The 20,946-nt window shown below is 37.6% G+C and overlaps 1 protein-coding gene across 5 annotated transcripts in view; it reads left to right on the top strand.

Annotated features, from left to right (window-relative positions):
* The first annotated feature begins 346 nt into the window (after positions 1 to 346).
* Positions 347 to 20,946, top strand: part of LOC120085565 (BEACH domain-containing protein B-like) — a 52,482-nt gene continuing 31,882 nt past the window's right edge. Inside the window, exons 1-9 of one of the 5 annotated variants that reach the window (XM_039041603.1) lie at positions 347 to 608; positions 710 to 913; positions 1,018 to 1,228; positions 13,496 to 13,559; positions 18,161 to 18,386; positions 19,402 to 19,563; positions 19,692 to 19,958; positions 20,282 to 20,504; positions 20,688 to 20,756. In XM_039041603.1, the coding sequence (XP_038897531.1) occupies positions 1,107 to 1,228; positions 13,496 to 13,559; positions 18,161 to 18,386; positions 19,402 to 19,563; positions 19,692 to 19,958; positions 20,282 to 20,504; positions 20,688 to 20,756 (1,133 nt within the window). In that variant the 5' untranslated portion in view covers positions 347 to 608; positions 710 to 913; positions 1,018 to 1,106. The remainder of the gene's footprint in view (positions 609 to 709; positions 914 to 1,017; positions 1,229 to 13,495; positions 13,560 to 18,160; positions 18,387 to 19,401; positions 19,564 to 19,691; positions 19,959 to 20,281; positions 20,505 to 20,687; positions 20,757 to 20,946) is intronic. The other 4 variants (XM_039041602.1, XM_039041605.1, XM_039041604.1 and 1 more) reach the window with 4 other exon arrangements.

Raw genomic sequence — 20,946 nt, forward strand, 5'->3', positions numbered from 1 at the left:
TCATGTGTCACTTATCCATTACCCCATGTGTCTCATAATCACATACTATTTGTGTCTATGTAATCCATCTTCTACTTACCAAATTGCCTATAAATAGTGGTATTTGGTGGATTTTAAAAGACATATATTGGTGATCAATCTAAAAAGATTGGAGAGAGTGGAGAAATCCATTATTTGTTATTTTATTTACTTTATATATATTGTTATTATATTCTATTTACTCTATATCCGTGTTGTCGTTACGTGTCGTTATGCTCATCAAATTCACAATAATTACAATATTTTTCCTTTTTAAAATTAAAAGATCCTTGGAATCAATTTCCGACCGATCGCACAGGCATACGCATAACATAGCATAGCGTAAACTGGACGGTCTTAAAACTCAGACGCAGGTTTGACCGCTTCCCTCAAACTGGATTAACCAATACTGGCAGCCCAATCCTGAAATCAATTGAGATTTCCACCGGGTTTATCACCCCCAACACACATACCGCTCTCGCTTCCGTTCATCTCCCGTCACCATTGAAGAAGCTCCAGTTGAGATCCCTCGTCCTCCATCCAAAATCATGGGATTCCATTCCCGAATTTGAGCTGCGCGATCTGACGAGGTAGGTTTTGTTAATAATCGAATTTACAGACTCACACGATCAGCTTGAACTGAAGCTCAATCCATTTCCTCAACCTTCCGATTTTTCTCTGTTCGCCTTAGCAATTTATCCTTAGGATATACGTCGTGCTGTTTGGAATTGGTGGTTCATTCATGTAACGTGAATTTCCTAGCTGATTCGTTTTGTAGCTTGTTAGTTTCTGGAACGTATGTCGCTTGGTTATCGGCAACTTGCAGAGAAGCAATGGTAAGTGAAATATATGTCATGTACATGCTTGTGAATTACACAGAGCTCGCTTAATACAGGTAAATTAAGTTCATTCGTTGGCAATTTGCACACATCTCATTGCTGTAAATTTCATATTATTGACTATTGAGTTCCTTTAATGGAAAAAAGTTGATGTATGCAGAAACCATGGATTCGAAGGACCGGTTGATTATGGATCATAGTACTGTCATGTAATAGCAACTTGAACTTCTTCGAGTTCTAGAAGGAAGCATGAACATCGTTAAGGGTGTAGCTGACCTGATTCGTAGGACGTCTAGTGGTCCTATTGGAGTGCCCGTTTCAGGGTCACAAGCTAACTGGTCACATCCTCCGGGTCCAAAAATACGATTCGGGTATTTCTACCTTTACTTACAATGGTTGATAACCTCAAAGTCCGACTGTTTTTGTTTGCTTTGCTTTATTTCTTTCTGGTCATCATTTGTTCTGTTTTTACATTGGGGTAGACTGTCTATGTCTAACTAAGCTATTAGATTTCTTTAGTACGGAAATCTGTATGTGGAGCATTTTTGTTTTTGTTTGCATGTCCTTTATAGCTATAGTTCTGTATGGTATTGGAGAAAACTTTAGAAGTAGCAAGTTATACACACACACATATTGCTATAAAGAACCTGATTACTTGGGCATCCATCCAAAAAAACCATGTCCACAAAAGGTATCCCAATTAAAGAAAGAGGCTCCAATCAAGTGAAATGAAACCTAAAGAATGATTACAAAAAACATCCAGTCACTAACATTAAAAGAAAAACATAGAACTTAACTAGAGATAAATATCGCTAGGATCACCCTAAGGGATGGAAAGCGACATTCTTGATCCCTTTAAGATTGGTTCTCAAGAGGTGACTCTCTCTCACCTTCAGTTTGCTAATGACATAATATTCTTTTGCTTTGGCAGAGGTGATACTTTCCTTATTCTCAATCACCTTCTTGGGTTCTTTGAGGGAATGTCGGGATTAAAGATCAACAGAAGCAAATGTCAGATTTTAGGTATGAACTGTGAATAGGATAATCTTAATAGTTGGGCTAGTTTGGTGGGGTTGTGATGTTGGCTTTTTTACCCTCAACCTACCTTGGGCTCCCTCTAGGAGGCAACCCAATTTCGTTTTGGGACACTCTCTTGGAGAAGATCAGAAAGAGATTGGCTTCCTAGAAAAAAAACAAGTGGTAGGCTGTGCTGATACCTCATTCTTTCAAACAGTAGAGAAGAAAGATATACCGCAATGATCTCAGTGGTCGACGACTTTGAGTTGATCCTTGGGTAATTTTAGTTTAAGAGCTCTAACCTCGCCTTGTCATACTATGGAGATTCTTTTGTGGAATACGAGAGGTTTAGTAGATGTTTCCAAGAGATTGGCATTGAGAAGAAGCTCAAAGAAAATAAGTCTAGACTTGGTTTTAATACAAGCATAGAGAGATTCATTTGATGTAGATTTCATTCAAGAGTTATGGAGCTCGAAAGATATTGGTTGGATTTTTGTCGAAGAATTTGGAAAATCTAGAGGACTACTATGGGATGCAATTAAAATTTCGGTTATTGAAGTGCTGAAAGGAGGTTATTCTTTATTTGTTAAATGCTTGACGATATGTAAGAAGTCCTTTTGGATCACTAATGTTTACGGACCTACAGATTATAGAGACAGGAAGTATATTTGACCAAAATTGTATTCTCTCTCGGTTTACTGTGAAGAGCCTTGGTGTATTGGTGGAGACTTCAACATTTCTAGAAGAATTCAAGAACGTTTCCTCTAGGGAGATTGACAAGAGGAATGAGGAAATTTAATAACTTCATTGCTAAGGTAAAGCTAAAGGAAATTCCTCCTAGCAATGGTCATTTTACGTGGTCATGCGAAGGCAATATCATTTCTCGTTCTCTTCTAGATAGATTCTTAATCTCTAATAAATGGGATGATCTATTTGCAAATATTAGAGTGGCAAGGCAAGCTCGTATTTTTTCTGATCACTTTCCTATTTTACTTGAAGCCGGTTCCTTTGAGTGGGGACCTCCACCCTTCAGATTTTGCAACAGCTGGCTGGACATTAAAGAAAGCTATCGAGTAATCGAAAGAGCATTGAATATTGAAGTTCAACAAGGTGGGTTGGGTTTGTTATTTCCTCCAAATTAAGAAAAATCAAGACGACATTGAAGTCCTGAAAAGCAGATTTTGAGAGTAAAAAGAAAAATGTAGAAGAAGCCTTGTTAAAAGAAATTGAAAAATTCGATATTGAAGCAAAAAATTTAGAAAGATTCCTTTCGGAAAGAGATATGAGAGTATCTTTGAAAGCTGAATTGTTATCACTTTATTGTATAGATGAAAGAAATTTAAGACAAAAAAGTAAACTAAATTGGATGAGTTTGGGAGATGAAAATTCTAAGTTTTTTTCATAGATACTTAGCAGCAAAGAAGAGGAGGAATTTGATTTCAGAATTGATTAATGATCAAGGTTTAACAACAAGATCATTCAAGGAAATTGAAGACCTAATATTGGGCTTTTACGCTTAATTATACTCTAAAGCACCAAAGTTCTTCCCCTTAATCTGCATTGACTCAGTGTCTCTCAAAGTCAGAACACTTCGCTGGTTGCTAGATTTACTCATGTGGAAATCAGAAATGCTTTGAAGTTGTTGGGAAAGAATAAAGCTCCTAGGCCTGATGGTATGCAAACGGTAAATTAAATTCTTGTGTTAAGGAGAACTTCATTTGTTTGATTCAAAAAAAGGAAGACACTATCTTTGTAAGGGATTTTAGATTGATTAGTTTAACTACAATAACATACAAGATTGTAGCGAAAGTGTTATCTGAGCGTTTAAAAAAAATTATGTCAAGCATAATTGCTCCTACACAAGGCACTTTCATTGGGGTAAGACAAATTCTAGATCCAATCCTCATAGCCAACAAAGTGGTAGAAGAATATCGTTTCAAGAAGAAAAAAGGGTGGATTCTAAAACTTGATCTAGAAAAAGCCTTTGACCGGATCAATTGAGTCTTCCTTGAAAAAGTTCTTGCTGGAAAAAACTTTGATCCTAGATGGATTTCATGGCTAATGGGATGTGTTTCTAGTCCAAAATTTTCAATCTTCATTAATGGAAGACCCAGGGAAAGAATTAAAGCTACAAGGGGCATTAGGCAAGGGGATTCTCTCTCACCTTTTCTTTTTCTATTAGTCAGCGAGATATTGAGTGTATTATTGGCCAGACTTCATGAAAAAGGCAAATTTGAAGGATTTGTGGTAGGGAAAGATAAAGTTGATGTCTCCATCCTTCAGTTTGCTAATGATACCTTGATCTTTTGTAAATATGAAGATGAGATAATAGAAATTTTAAGAAAGATTATTGAATTCTTTGAGTGGTGCTTGGGGCAAAAGGTTAATTTGGGAAAAATCTATATTATGTGGTATTAACATTGATGAGATCAAGCTGTATGCAGTGGCATCCAAGCTAAATTGTAACACTATTCATCTTCCTTTTATGTATCTTGGTTTACTTTTAGGTGGTTATCCAAAACAAGTTACATTTTGGCAATTGGTGATTGAAAAAATTCAAGGAAAATTGGAGAAATGGAAGCATTATAACCATTCCAGAGGAGGTCGTGCCACTCTATGTAAGTCCGTCCTTTCTCATCTCCCTACTTATTATATGTCAATTTTCTTGATGCCGAAAAAGGTAGCCCTAATTGTAGGAGGACTATTAAGGAATTTCTTTTGGGAAGGACACAAAGGGGGCAAACTAAATCACTTAGTCAAATGGGATTAGATCTCTAGATCTCAAGTGGATGGTGGCCTTGGTCTTGGAGGCCTAAAAACAAAAAATTTAGCCCTGTTAGCTAAATGGGGATGGAAATTTTTGTTTGAAGAAAATGCGCTATGGAACCAAGTTGTGAAAAGTATACATGGAAGAAGCTTGTTTGGGTGGCACACCAATGGAAAAGTTAATTGCAGTCTCCGTAGTCCTTGGATTAGCATTTCAAGGGCTTGGTTAAGGAAACGGAAGAAGAATAGCTTTTTGGCATGACTCTTGTGCGGACATTATACCCCTAAAGGATCTCTTTTCAAGACTTTATAGAATATCCCTGAATCCTAATGGTGCTGTCTTCGAATTTTGGGACTCCTCAATCGCTTCTTGGTCCATTAATTTCATAAGGTTGTTAAAAGAGGAAGAGTGTGATGATTTTCAAACTCTCATTGACATTGTTTCAGCAAAAACAATTACATAAATTGCTGATAAACGAAGTTGGGAGCTAGAAACTAATGGAATTTTCACGGTTAAATCCCTTGTAAATCATCTCTCCAAAGCTTCCCCTATTGGGAAAAGTTTGGAAACTGCACTATGGAAAACTACAAGTTCCAAGAGGATTAATATCACAATTTGGATAATGCTTAATGGTCTACCCAATTGGGCAACTGTAATGTAATTGAAGCTTCTCTCTCATAGCCTTTCTCCATAGGTTTGTCCCCTTTGCTTGGCAGATTCGGAAGACCTACTGCATTTGTTCTTCAATTGTAGCTATGCTGAAAACCGTTGGCATCTCTTATTTGAATGTTTCAATATTAGTTGGAGTTTCGGTAATATGTTCAAGGATAATGTGGAGCAGTTGCTTATTGGTCCCACATTTAAAGAAAAACCAAAGTTGATTTGGACCAATGTAGTGAAAGCTTTGCTAGCAGAACTGTGATTTGAAAGAAATCAACGTGTATTTCATGATAGAGCTTCACCTTGGATGACGTGTTTCGAGATCAACGCTTCTTCATGATGCGCCCTTGCCAAAACCTTTGAAGACTTCTCCATCCAAGACATCAGTCTCAATTGGAAGGCTTTGATCTTCCCTCCACTATAGTATATTTTGTTAGATTTGTCTTTTAATGTAGGCTGTACTTTGTTGTAGTCGTCTAGTTTTAGTTTATGAGTTTTGTACCATTTCGTTTCTGATCATATATTGCTTGTAACGGATCCTCTGAGAGTGTCAGTATGCTAGATAGGTGTGGAATGATTTCTTTAAGGAATTTGACTTTGTGTTGGCTTGTTAAAGGGAAGTTCATTTGATGATCGGGAAGTTCCTCCTCCATTCGTCTTTTAGAGAGAAAGGCTGTTTTCTTTGGTTTGGCGGGGCGTGCGTGAGTTTGTGGGATCTTTGGAGGGAGAGAAACAATAGAGTGGTCCTTAGTGAGGTTTCATGTTTCCCTTTGGGCTTCGGTTTCAAAGTTGTTTTGTAATTATTCCCTAGGCAATATTTTTCTTAGTTAGACTCCCTTTCTTTAAGGGGGTTTTGTGGGCTTGGTTTTTTGTACGCCCTTGTACTCTTTCATTTTTTCTCATTCTATAGAAAAAAATTTGCTAGGATCTCTATGAATGCCTTTAAAGATCCTTAGATACATAGTTAACAATATTTATTTTATTTTTTTGGAACAAATGTTGGTAATATATATATATATATATTATATTTCTTTCTAAGCTTTAGTTTTTGGAATAGCATATTACAGTTACCGTGTTATGATTTTTCTTAAATGTTGGTAACATATATCTTTCTTCTCCCCTTTCCAAACAAAATGTTCTCCTCTCTCTCCTCCCTTTCCAAACCTTCCGGCCTCCTCCCCCCTTTCCGATCAACAACCTCTAGCTTCCATTCTCCCTTTCCATCCCTTTCCCTTTACCCTTCTACTCCTCACCTACCCCTCCTATCCTCTTACTCTTCTAATTTTCGCCCTCCCTCTGTTGTAGCTTGCTTTCAATGCTCTCTACCGCAATGGAGATAAAAAGTTGCTGCATCCTCGATCATTTCTTCTGTATGTGGCAAAGGGAGAATGGTTTTAGGGTGGAAGACATGAAAAGAGGTCAGAAGACTTTCTTATCAACGGCTTTAGCGCATTGGCTTCACAACAGCTTTCGTAGACTTTTGAGTGCTCCAACCTTTGAATTCTTCTTACTAAAGGAAAGAGTAGATCAGAGTTTTATTCGGTTAGCTAAGTTTCGTAACGAGGATCTTTGGTTCGTAGAATGTGCAGTTTGGCCTTCATCAGAAGGAAGGAAGAACATCCATATACCTTACGGAGATAGCAAGTCTGGTTGGCAAGATTTCAATGAAATGGTTAGTTCTTGCATCAATAGTCCTCTAACCCCCTCTGTTCGACCAGAAAGTCTGTTGTCAAAGAAGTCTTCATCAAATTTGGCTCACCACAGCACAGCCAGTCCTTTGATCAATCCTTAAAGGACTCAAGTAAGAAGCTTCTCGGAAGTGGTGATAGGAGAAAAGACTTCCAATATTTCAGATCCAGAGTCTTCAAACAGTTTCTTCACTAATCAGCCACATCCCTCTGTCTCAGTCAAGTAAATACAGAGTAAGAGTCTCTTCAGGGTGCAGAAGGACACCGATGTCTTCCAAGAAGATTTTCACAACCTTTGGATCGTTTCAAGATTATTTGCATTTCATAATTGGAAGGAAATAGCAAAATAATTGAGAGTGGCCTTCAATTCTAATGTTTTAGTTAACCCCCTGTTTGCAGATAAAGCATTAATCAAGGTTGGACAAGGAGAGATGGAAGATCTGATTAAAGTTCATGGTAAGTGGCAGTTAGTTGGTTCTTTTCATTTACTATTCGAAAGATGGAACTCGAAAAGGCATGGCAGGCCCTCTGTCATGGAAGGCTTCGGGGGTTGGTTATCAATTAAAAACCTTCCCCTAGATTTTTGGAGCAGAAACACTTTTGAAGCAATTGGAGCATACTTTGGTGGCCTCAAATCCATAGCTGCAGAAACTCTCAACCTCACAAACTCCGAGGAAGCTAAAATCAATGTCAAGAGAAACCTCTGTGGTTATGTGCCTGTAACCATTGAAGTTAAGAACAAAATTCTTGGTAACGTATTTATGAATTTTGGAGATATTAAGTGTATAGGTGTGCCTGCCATCACTTATGGAGATTTATCCATTAAGAACTTTTCAAATCCAATAGACATAATTCGTTTAAATCAAGTTTTGGAGGATGAAGGTGTTGAAACAATAGAAATGGAATCTGAATGGTCTTTCCTTACAGCCTCCCAGTCCTTTCCAGATTTCTTACGGGATCCAAAAGCCTCTCTTGGGGAAACTTTCCAACAACCAACACAGATAGCGAAGCGCCCCTCGTTGAGCAACCCTCATTCATTAAATGCGGGCGGAGCACTTCAGAGGAAAGCGAAAAGACATTTTTAATAAGAAAAGAGTCAGCCCCTGCCGTTTTTGAAGCTATTAAAGGCCATTCTAGTCTTAATGAGAGAACGAATATGAAGAGTCACTTTTTATTCAAAAAAGGAATTACCCTACTGACCTCGGGGAGTCTCTTAACTTGGCAGTCCACTCGCCACACCAGGAGATCTTCATTAAGTCGGGAGTACTCGAAGAGGCGCAGGGGTTTTGGCGGGACAACTTTCAAAAGGGTGAACCTTTAGATACCCTCTATTCTAATTTAGCCAAGGAAAACATTAATCCAAGTTTTTTTCCAATCAAGTCCCCTGCCGCCTCAGCTTCTCGTCAGAACCAAATCGAAGTTTAGAAACCTTTTCCTAAGCACTTTGTCAGAAAAAGAACCTCTTTCATCAATAGATGGACAAAAACAAATGATGATGTTTCAAGGGAAAAAAGAACTCTCAACTCAGATGATCAGCCAATTGAGACTTTGGGTAGTATCTTACCAACTATAGCAGAAAACAACCCGGACTTGCTGGAGGTTTGTTGCACAAAAATTCAAATCCATTCTTCTTCCTCAAACACAGATATTCCCTCCTCCTCCTCCAAGCAGTTTAAGCACTCAAACTTCACCATCCCTAATTCAAGTAATATTTTCGTAAAAGACTCACCTTGTTCCCCTCCTAGTACAAAAAGGAAAGAAGACTCGGAGTTAGAATCTCCTTTTAGTGTCAGTAGTGCAGAATTGGAAGACCTGGAACTAACCACAGTCCAAGTAGATAGTGTTCAAGAAGTTGTTATCGGCTTGGATCTACAGACTTTATTCTCCAATGAAGACAAGGTAAAAACCTTGGAGCATTGCTCCACATGCTCCTCCCTATTACCCTCATCAGAGATTCCAGATCACTTAACATCCATCGTTAAGGATTGTGGATTTGTTTTGGCCTGAAGTCTCCCCCTTCCGGTGATCCGTAGCCTTATATTGCTTTATGTACAATGAAGATATTTTCCTGGAATACAAGGGGACTCAAAGATCCAAGTAAAAGATTAGCGCTCAAGAGAATCCTCAAGAATCAGAATCCAGACCTAGTTCTAATACAAGAATAAAAAAAGGAGGAGTTTGATGCTGCCTTCATCAAATCTATTTGGAGTTCAAAGGAAATTGGTTGGGAATCAGTGGAATCTTTTGGTAAATGTGGCGGTCTATTAACTATGTGGGACAAAAGCAAAGTAGAAGTAACCGAATCACTGAAAGGGGGATACTCCTTGTCAGTAAAATGCTATACAATGTGCAAAAAGTCTGTTGGATCACGAATGTATATGGACCAAATGACTACAAGGAAAGAAGATTTGTATGGCCTGAATTACTTGCCCTTTCAGCCTACTGTTCAGAGGCTTGGTGCTTAGGAGGGGATTACAATATAACAAGATGGGCTCATGAAAGATCACCTATCGGTAGATATACTAAAGGGATGAGGCATTTTAATAAGTTTATTGATGCAACCAACCTTTTGGAAATTCCCTTATCAAATGGGAAGTTTACTTGGTCCAGGGAGGAAGTTCTTTTTCCAAATCTTTACTAGACAGATTCTTTATCAATAAGGAATGGGATGAACTCTTCACCGATTCAAGAGTAATTTGCCAGGTACGCCTATTTTCAGACCATTATCCATTGTTATTAAACGCAGGCACAATTAATTGGGGCCTCTCTCCTTTCAGATTCTGTAACAGCTGGTTATCAAACAAAGAATGTGTCATTTCCATTGAAAATTCTTCGAAAAACAGCAACATAAATGGGTGGCCAGGGTTCGTTATCAATGCAAACCTCAGATTGGTTAAAGCTGCATTGAAAATTTGGTTAGCTGACTACCAGAAATCCCTAACCCGAAAGGAAGAGGCCTTGTTAAAAGAAATAGCTAAGAAAGAAGCTCTGATCGAAACTTTGGGCTGGGATCCCGAGGTGGCTGGTTACATCTCCACATTAAAAGCTGACCTAATGACCATTTATAGGCTGGTAGAAAGGGACCTTATTCAAAAAATGCAAGCTAAATTGGATGAAGCCGAGAGATGAAAATGCTAGTTTTTTCCATCGATTCTTGGCAGCAAGGAAAAGGAAAAATCTAATCAATAAGCTACTAAATGAACAGGGGGTGCCTACTAAGTCATCTCATGAAGTGGAACGCCTTATTCTAAGTTTCTATGACACCTTATACACAAGATCCCCTGGTAATAGATACTTGCCGGCTTTCTTAAATTGGCCTCGAGTCACACAATCACAGAATACTTCACTTATTGCAAACTTAGTGAAGTTGAAATTGTAATGGCTATTAAATCCCTGGGGAAAAATAAAGCATCTGGACCAGATGGCTTTATAGTGGAGTTCCTCTCAAGATTTTGGCTCTTGGTCAAAGACAATTTTATTAAGCTATTCGAAGACTTTCACAAAGGTGGAAGATTGAATGCATGTGTAAGAGAAAACTTCATTTGCCTTATTCAAAAGAAAGAAGATGCAGTATCCGTTAAGGATTTTCGACCTATCAGCCTTACTACTTTAACTTACAAGGTAGTTGCAAAAGTCCTTGCTAAAAGATTAAAGAAAGTCATGCACTCCATCATCGGCCCATCCCAGAATGCATTTATTGAAGGGAGGCAAAAACTAGATGTAGTCTTGATAGCTAATGAAGTGGTGGAGGATTACCGAGTGAAAAAGAAAAAGGGATGGATCCTTAAACTCGATATGGAAAAAGCTTTCGATCGGGTGGATTGGACCTTTTTAGAGAAGGTTTTGGTTGCAAAAAACTTCGACTCTTGTTGGATCTCTTGGATTTTGGGCTGCCTTCAAAACCCTAAATTCTCTATCCTTATTAATGGAAGACCTCGAGGCCGCATTCTCACATCTAAGGGGGTTAGGCAAGATGATCCTTTGTCCCCTTTTCTTTTCCTCTTAGTAAGTGAAGTGTTGGGCACCATCATTGACAAGTTGTACGGAAATGGCCTGTTTGAAGGTTTTGTGGTTGGGAAGGAGAAGATTCACGTTCCATTACTCCAATTTGCCGATGATACCCTCCTTTTTTGCAACTATGATATCAAAATGTTATTAAAACTGAAAGAAGCAATTAGTCTTTTCGAATGGTGCTTAGGACAGAAGGTGAATTGGGAAAAATCAGCACTTAGTGGAGTCAACATAGAAGAAGGGGAATTGTTACAAATGGCTGGTCTACTTACTTGTAAGGTCGAATCACTACCTCTCATCTACCTTGGTTTGCCACTAGGGGGTTACCCTAAGCAAACCTCCTTTTGGCAGCCGGTGATAGAAAAGGTGCATAGAAAATTGGACAAATGGAAAAGATTTAATCTCTCAAGAGGAGGAAGGGCAACCCTATGCACCTCAATTCTCTCCAATCTCCCAACGTACTATATGTCTCTGTTTGCAATGCTAGAAAATGTGATTTCAACATTAGAAAGATTAATTCGAAACTTATTTTGGAAGGTCATAAAGGAAACAAAATTAACCACCTGGTAAATTGGAGTATTGTGTCTCGGTCTTCAGGTAATGGAGGTCTTGGCTTGGGGGGGCTTAAAATTAAAAACTCGACCATGCTTGCTAAATGGGGCTGGCATTATATGATGGAGGAAAACTCCCTTTGGAGACAAGTGATCACTAGCATCCATGGGAAAGGCACCTTCAACTGGCATTCATCGGGGAAATGTGGGAATAGTCTAAGAAGTCCTTGGATTAATATCTCAAGAAGCTGGTCAAAAGTGGAGTCTTTGGCTTCTTTCATCCTTGGCGATGGCTCTCAAATAGGTGTTTGGTTTGATCCTTGGATAGACTCAACCCCTTTGTCCATCCTTTATCCAAGTTTGTTTAGAATTACCCTATTGCCAAGGGGCTCCGTAGCTTCTCATTGGGATCATTCTCTGAACTCTTGGTCCATCATTTTTCGTCGTTTGCTTAAAGATGAGGAAATAATTCATTTTCAGGCCTTGCTACTAGTCTTCTCAGGAAGATCAGTCTCAGCTAGCCCAGATTTAAGAATATGGTCTTTGGAAGCATCAGGCTTCTTCACAATTAAATCTCTCATCACACATCTCTCCCCTTCGTCCCCAATGGATAAAAGCCTTTTCAAGGCTTTATGGAAGACAAAGAGCCCGAGGAGAGTCAATATCCAGATCTGGATAATGCTCTTTGGTCTCCTAAACTGCTCCTCGGTCATGCAAAGAAAACTCCATTCGGTCTGTTTATCGCCATCTTTTTGTCCTTTATGCAAAAAGGCAGGGGAGGACTTGCAACACCTCTTCTTTAACTGCCCATACTCAGAAAGCTGCTGGTGGACTTTTTTCTACAACTTTAACTTCGTCGGGGTGTTTGGAGATAATTTTAAAGGTAACGTACTTCAACTTCTATTGGGCCCCTCTCTCAAAAAGAGGCCAAGATTGCTATGGATCAATATGGTTAATGCTATTCTAGCAGACCTATGGTTTGAAAGAAAGAATTTTTCATGATAAAGAAACTTGTTGGAGGGCTCTATTTGACTCAACTCAAAGAAATGCTTTAGCTTGTCACTCCTTAAATAGTGACTTCGAAGACTTCTCTATACAAGATAGAAATTTGAATTGGCAAGCTTTCATCTCCCCTGCTCCTTAGGCATGTTGTCTAGATTTATTTTTGGTTTATCTCTGTATCACTTTTCTTGTATTTCTTTGGTCTTTGTACCGTTGTATGGACATGATGAGGGTGCTAAGGGGGTGTCAACCTAGTTGAGATGCCTAGGTGCGCTTCCTGATCCTTTCGTTTAGTTTTGCTTTATTTATCTCATTCTGTTTTTTATTCGTGCTCCTCGTATAATTCTCTTGTACCTTGAGTATTAGTCTCTTTTTATTCTGATAAAGAGGCTCGTTTCTATTTCGAAAAAAAATATATCTTTTTTCTCCCTCTTCTTCCACAACGAAAAACAACTTCCTAATGATGTAATTTGTTTCACATTGATGTAACGAAAAGAAATAAATGTTCAAGGGATACAAACTCCCACTAACTTTGTGTTTTTCCGTTCTAATACCCATTTCTCTGATTATGGTTACTGCTATTACTTTGTAAATGAATCACATGGAAGTTGGATATTATTCTTGCCTCTCTTATTGTTATATTCAACAATTTATGGGATGATCAATGTTTAAATTTTAACTGGAAATTTTGAACAAGGAATTTGTAGTTCATCTGATGGCTGAAACATTATATGTTTATGCAATCTGTCTTTTGGGAGACAAAAAGTTAGTATCCAATTTTTCATTTTCATATCATTTCTGCGATTTCTCTCTCCCAAAAAAAAAAGGCACTACGGTATTTATCTTCATATTATTTTCACTCTTCTCATTTTCTTTCCTCCTCTCATCTTCTCCTTTTGATCCTCTTGTGGCGGCTGCTATGCCTTCATTTTATATTTGCAGTGAAGTTGGCGATGAGGCAATTCTTAATGAACTTTGGGTTAGATATGAGAAAGCTGCTGATAAGGTATGATTCCAACCTTTCGAACTACTTTTTACTTTATAATCATGAAGAATAGCCCCAAGTCTTTTGCAAAGCGAGTCTTCGTTGGGAAAGCAATGATATTATGTTTAATGTGGCATTTTTTTTTTGACTAGATTTAATTGATAAATGAGGTGCCCAACTCCAAAGTATTTNCCCCAAAAAAAAAACTTCAGTTGGACTTGATACAAGGATCAATTGCTAAAGCTTTGGATCAAGTGCCTCATATGGAAGCTACAAAAGATATATTACTCTAAATCGTAAATAATGATTAAATGAATCTGAAATATTCACATGTTTCTTTCCGTCCACAACTCCCATAATGTAGTTGTAGCATTTTACCAAAGGGATCTATAACCTTTCCCTTGAGTTGAAGCCAGGAAGAGGATTTTTTTTTTTTTTTAAAAAAAAAAAGAAAAAAAAAGAAAAGAAACAAGTCTCTTCATTAAGATAATGAAATGAGATAAAAGCTCAAATTACAATAAGGAAACAAAAAAAGGAATACTTAAGGATCAACAGGTGCACCCGGACATCTCAACTAGGTTTACACCCCCTTAGCACTCTCATCATATCCAAGAAGAACTAAAGTCATGCAAAACTGTACAAAGGCCAAAAACATAGCCCAGCCACCATAGTATCAAAGTCACATATAAAAGTATAACTCCAAAACTGAGAAGAAACAGTACATAACAAAAGGCCTAAAACACTAGATAAAGCAATCTGGAAATAGAAAAACAAAGATGGCAGCAACGAATGGCAGCAAGCTAATGGTCTTGGGAAATGAACGCTCGCTAATTTAAACAAATGTCTTGAATGGAGTAATCCGCAAAAGCTTTGGAGAGTGAACACCACGAGGAAGCGTTCAGCCGTACTGTCTTAAATTGAGAAAACCAAGGAGTTTCCTTGTCATGGAACACTTTTTGACTTCTTTCAAACCATAAATCAGCAAGCACCGTTTTAACTGCATTAGATCAAAGAAAAGGTGTTGAAGATCCTCCCAATCAGCCTTGCAAAGAGCACACATATTTGGAGATAAACTGTGTGAGGGCAGCTTCTTTTGCAAAACAGAGGAACAATTTGAAAGCCCAAAAAGCATGATCCAAATTGTTATATTAACTCTTTGAGGGCTCTTGGACTTCCACAAGGCTTTCTTCAAGTGATTATCTAAAGGGGAGGCCAAAGAGAGATGAGTGACAAGAGACTTAACCGAAAAGGTTCCATTGGCTTCAAGTGTCCACAAATGTTTATCCGGACAATCTTGCACTTTCCTCGTAGAAACTATGCTCATAACTTCTGAAATTCTGTGATCTCTTCTTCTTTTAAGAGTCGTCTAAATGCTATGGACCAAGAAGAAGTGGAATGATTCCAATGCTCCATCACCGATCCCTTAGGCTTGAGTGCAATTTTATGCAAGTTTGGAAAGCTATTCATTAGTGAAGTATTATCAATCCAGGGATCTAGCCAAAACGCTATTCTACTCCCAACTCCAAGTCAATTTGGCATAGTTAAGCTAACCCTAAACATTCTGGAAAGCTTTCATCACAGTTCCCTCTTTTTTTTTTTTTGGGAAAACAGAAACACGACTTTTCATATTTTTTTTTTGAATCGGAAACTAAACTTTTCATTGATATAATGAAAACAAGACTTTTCATTGAGATAATGAATGAGTTTAATGCTCAAAGTACCTAAGATGAAGCAAAAATGGAATTCAAACTTGCAAATAAAGGCTACAACCAGAGAACTAAGTAAAGATTTAAATAATCTAAGAGGCAATAAAAACATTTCAGATTATGCAAATATCTTGAATGGGGAAAACAGCTTCCGAATAAATTAAAGAATCAAATAGAGACAACTGACTTTTTGGGGTTGAAGGACAGTGAACACTTCGACTAAAGTTGATTGAAGAATCAGGTAGGGAGATGATTGAAGTTTTGAAACTCTGAGAATAATGGATCAAATTTGAAGGGGGCCCTACTGCTTTGAGGATGATCCTGATAACTGAGCATTAACACAACTCATCTCAATTGCAACATTGTTGATCTTTTGTAGTTTCCAATTGCTGTCTGTTGGAATTCCTCAATTATATCTCTGACTTTATTTTTGAACAGGATGAAAGAGAAATACTTCCAGTTTTCATGTGAACTGAGGAAAAAGGACCTAACTGATTTCCATAAAGGCTTTCCCACCATTGGAGTTATTATCTTTTTTTTTTTGAAAAGGAAACGGTTCATTATATTAATATATAGAGAAGAGCTAAGGCTCAGAGTACAAGAGGGTTATACAATGAGCAAAACGGAAGTACTAGGGCTTCTTTTAGGATCAGGAGGTGCACCATTGGAGTTATTATCATCATTGTAATTATTACCTTTGTCATTAATAAAAGCATCGGTTGGACTATCAGTCATAATGCCTTGAGAGAAAAAATTGCCTGGCTCTTCAAATTCTGTTTTATCAAAAACCTCTTCATCTTTCAATACTTGAAGAGTCCTTTCTTGGTCAATGGAATTTGAAAATGCATAATCCAGTCGACTATCCTTTTTCTAGAAATTCTTGTCCTGGGGCTCCCAAGAGTCAATTGCTTCAACACAAATTAAAATATCGCCAAGATTGAAGTCTGCAATCTCCATTGAAGCTGGAATGAATGGTTCTTTTCAAGTTGCTGATCAGTTTCATTGCTTTGTCTTCACCTAACTTGAAAATCGCTGCATCTCTTGAAATAATTTTCAAGTTGCTGATCAGAAAAAAGTAACTCTCACTTCACTTGATGAGAAATATGAGAGGATACTTGACCCAATTGGATTCCACAAATTTCCACAATTGATTTAGGGCTGGAAGGGATTTGAGTAGGAGAAAAAGGAGTAAAACTTACACGATAGTTTGATAGGTGGATCTTTCTGCAGAATTTTGGAATAACCTTTTCATAACTTCTCCATACTGGTCTTCTGAAAAATGAGAAGCTTGAACTGATGTCAAAGATGGTAAACCTCCCCTTCACTACTCACACTTGCTATTGAAACCTCTTCATCATCTAATGAAGATAAGTGACTTTTTGGTGTAGCAGGACAAAGAATACCTTTTTTTTTTTTTTTTTTTTTTTTTTTGAAAGGAAACACAACTATTTATTGATGCCATTGACTCATCAAGAGGTATTCTTATTTTGAAAGGAAACACAACTCTTCATTGATGCCAAAGTTGGGAGGTTGACACTTCTCAGATCGGTGATGAGTTAATCCCATTTATTACTTCTCTCTCTTTTGTGTGCCTGTCTCGGTTTGCAAGAACATTGAGAACTTTATGAGATATTTCCTCTAGGATGGGTGGAGGAACGGAAAGGGTCTCATTTGGTTAGCTGGGAAATTGTTGGGAAACCTGTGAATCGAGGGGGTTAGAGCTTGAAAATTTAAGGATACCCAACAAAGCTCTGTTGGCTAAATGGCTTTGGCGTTTTGCCCTTGAGCCTGATTCCTTGTGGTAGAGGATTATTGTGAGCAAACATGGTCCCCACCATTGTGAGTGGATGACAAAAGTGGTTAAAGGCACACATCGAAATATGTGAAAAGATATTTCTTTTCAACTCCCTTCTTTTCAGCTCCCATCTTGTCTTTTGTGTCATGGGAGAAGGTAAGGAAACATATTTTTGGAAGATCATTGGGTGGGGGATAAACCCCTCTCTTCTGCGTTTCCTATGTTATATTATTTGTCCTCTCTAAAACACCATTTCATGTCGGAACTTCTTGTTTGGTTAGGTAATTATGTTTCTTCTCCTTCAGTTTCTGTCGACCGTTATCCAATAAGGAAATGCGAAGATAGCCTCTCTTCTTTCCTTGATTGAGGGCTTTGACTTTAGGCTTGGGAGAAGGTATGTTCGTACTTGGAGTCCTAACCCTTCTGGAAGGCTTTTCTTGTACGTTAGGATTTTATTGGGTCCTTCTCCTATTGTTGAATCAGTCTTTGATGTTTTATGGAGGATTAAGATTTCAACGAAAGTTAAGTACTTTTCTTGGCAAGTTTTGCTTGGTTGTGTGAATACAATGGATAGCTTTTGAGAAAGATGCCTTCGTTAATGGGTCCTTTTTGTTGTATCCTTTTCGGGAAGGTGGAGGAAAACCTTGATCACCTTCTCTGGGAGTGTTAGTTTGTGAGATCTTTGTGGAATGGTTTCTTGCCGGAGTTCGATTTTGTGCTTGCTCGTCAAAGGGATGTGCAGTTGATTATCTGAGAGTTCCTCCTTCATCCGTCTTTCAAATAGAAAGACTATTTTCTTTGGTCTGCGGGGTGTGTGCTTTATGTGGGACCTTTGGGGGGAGAGGAACAATAGAGCGTTTCATAGTGTGGAGAGAGACCTTAGCGAGGTTTGATCTTTGGTGAGGCTTCGGTTTCGAAGACCTTTCGTAATTATTCCTTGGGTAATATCTTACCTAGTCGTATTCTTTCATTTTTTCTCAATGACAGCAATTGTTTCTATTAAGAAAAACAATTTCCCTGTTTCCTATAAATAAAAAGCCATCTGAAACTTATTAAATCTTGAATTTTATTCTTATCTCCTCTCAAATTTATTCTTACCATGCGATATTCCTAATCTTTAGGGGGAGAGAAAAAGGATGTTTTATGTTTTCTTGAAGCAATTTATTGTAGCATACAAGAACTGGAAACCAATAAATTCTGGCTGGCTCTCGGAGGATGCCTTAGCTTCTGAGGAGAACTCGTCAACTTCAGATCATACTGTTGTTGGCTGCTCTAGTGGACATCCTGCAGAAATCATTTTAAAATTATCTGAAGAGGTCAAGCAATTGACTTCTCTTATTGTTGAATGTAAGTTGATTTATCTCCACCAGCTTGAGGATGCTTTTGATATTTCTTTGTTTTATTTATTTTTGATGAATTGGCTATTTATTTTCTCGAATTTAAGTTGAATGGTCTCTGCCACTTTTAAAATTGACTCTGAGATGCATTTGAATGAATAAAATGGTTATTAATTTGGACTCCTTTCTGCATGATGGAAGGTCTTCACTAACAATGCAAAGCAGTATTTTATTGGTTTGATTTATTTTTTGGGCTTCTACTGATGTAAGGCTACTTGTTAGAAGTCTCTGCCTTCCTTATGTTTCGCCAATTGTGGCCTTCTATTCCTGTTTCTGTTACTTATTTAGGAAATGTAGTCGTTGGGCGTAATTTGCCAGGGAAGTTAGAAGTGCGCTTGAGGAGGTTGGTTAGGTTTCTGTAGGGCTTTATTTTAGATTGGTTGCTGGTTGGATGCCTTGTAAACTAGCCTTTGTGTAACTTTTTGAGAGAATCTTTATATCACTATCAAACTTCATGGTTTTAGACCATTCACTTTCACCCTCAATGGGTTTGGTTTGGTTTGGTTTTTTTTTGTTTTTTTGTTTTTTCTTTGTTTTTTTTTTGTTTTTTTTGTTTTTTATGTTTTTGTTTTTGTTTTTTTGATGAAATGAAAAGGCAAGGGTGTTTTAGTTAAATTATATGACAGAGAATCATTTTGCATGACTAATAATCTTGTTTCAGGTTTTGTTCTCTTTCCAAAAAAAAAAAAAATAATTAAAATTAAAATAATCTTGTTGTTTTCATGCCTAGATCTTCTCCTGGATTTCCCCTCATTTTATGGGATTGGATGTCAAGTTTTTTTGAACTAATTTTATTTATTTATTTACTAATTGTTGGTGAGACATCTTGTTCTACTTAATTTAAACTCCTACCTAAAGCGACACAGTATTGTGAGGGTAGATGATGACACACTTCTTAAGGTATTAATGCTGTTGAGCTTTCCTTTTTTGCTGACTTTATCAATTGCACTGAACTTTCAACTCAGGGCGGTCAACAGCAGACTTACTTGGAGCATCAATTGGCTTACATTTAACTTCAGAAGGGTTTATAGTCTTGGATGCCTTGGCAATAGTTATGCGGTCGATGCATAACTGTAAAGTTTTTGGGTACTATAGTGGGATTCAGAAGCTCACAGCATTGATGAAAGGTGGTCTCAACGCTTCCTTTGATACAGTATTATGAATAAGATGATGACATGCACTCATGCATATATAAAGTAATAGTGCTGCCAATATTTTCTGTTTCTAGATTGCAGTCTGATTTCCTAAATTTCAGGGGCTGTTATCCAACTTAAGACAATAGCAGGCGAACTTTCTGTTGATGAAGGTCTATCTAATACTGTTGTGGAAAATACCAGACTCCTACAACAGATGTTAAAATATTTGGTGTCAATAGTACACATTTTCATTGACATTGATTCGCTTCCTGATGTGGAGGATCATTCTCTAAGTATGAAGGTACCAACTTGTGAAGAGAGATTAATGTGGCGCCAGAAGGCAGTTGTGTCAGTGATGGAAGCTGGTGGAATTAATTGGTTAGTAGGTAAGGTATGCCAGTTTGTGAAACCAAACTTGTCATTGGAACTTACTAACTCAGTGATAAGTGCAATAATCCTTTAAAATGGTGACATGCCGAAGAAGTTTCCTTTTGCTTTGTATCTTGTAATTTGAGCATTAATTCAATGAAATAGTCTTGTTTCCGTTTTTTTTAAAAAAACCACACATCATGAAATCTGTTTTCCTTCAATCTCTGGCAAACCATCTGTTGTTATTACTAATTATTTTCATATTGAAATTTAAATTACTCTTCTTGTAGATCCTCACTAGTTATTATTCTGGCTGATTAGAAAAAGGTTTTTTGACCAGAATTGTTGCGCGTTACTAGAAGGTTGAATATCAAAGAACAAAATATTGAAGTTGAGATCCAATTCTTGGCTTTAAAAATTCTCTATTCTGCATTATCTGAGAACCCACGGGGTCAAAATCATTTTAAAAGCATTGGTGGACTTGAAGTCTTGTTAGATGGTCTTGGACTTCCATCCAAAATTGTTTTAGCTCCGAAGGACCCAACTGATGCTGACCAGAAAAGGTGTACACCTTTCACTCTAATTTATCTAGATTTTTCACCTGTCTGTGAGGAGAGTTTTGAAACTATAAATAAATTTTTCTTTGGTTATTGTCAATGGATACATTAATGTCTTCTAAGTTGATGCACTTTTGTACACATTTTCTACCTTTCGACTACTAACCTGCTCACTAAAATATTTTTCAGAGACGAGAGTCGCTTCCTTAACATTTTGCAGCTGCATGTTCTTTCACTGGCAGTCCTTAGAGAGGCCGTGTATCCTTTATGTTTTCCTTATTCTATTGCTTTCTCCTTATTTTCTGACACTTTCAAGGATAATACTGAGTCCTGTGCAATTTGGAAGTCGATGCATATAAATATGTTCAGAGTTTCTTACTTGTAAGGTATGTGGATTAATGTATAAGATAGGTAGTGCTGTTTTATACCCCAAATATTATAATTTCAA

Source organism: Benincasa hispida, chromosome 9 (genome assembly GCF_009727055.1).
Source record: "Benincasa hispida cultivar B227 chromosome 9, ASM972705v1, whole genome shotgun sequence".
Taxonomy (NCBI): Eukaryota; Viridiplantae; Streptophyta; class Magnoliopsida; order Cucurbitales; family Cucurbitaceae; genus Benincasa; species Benincasa hispida.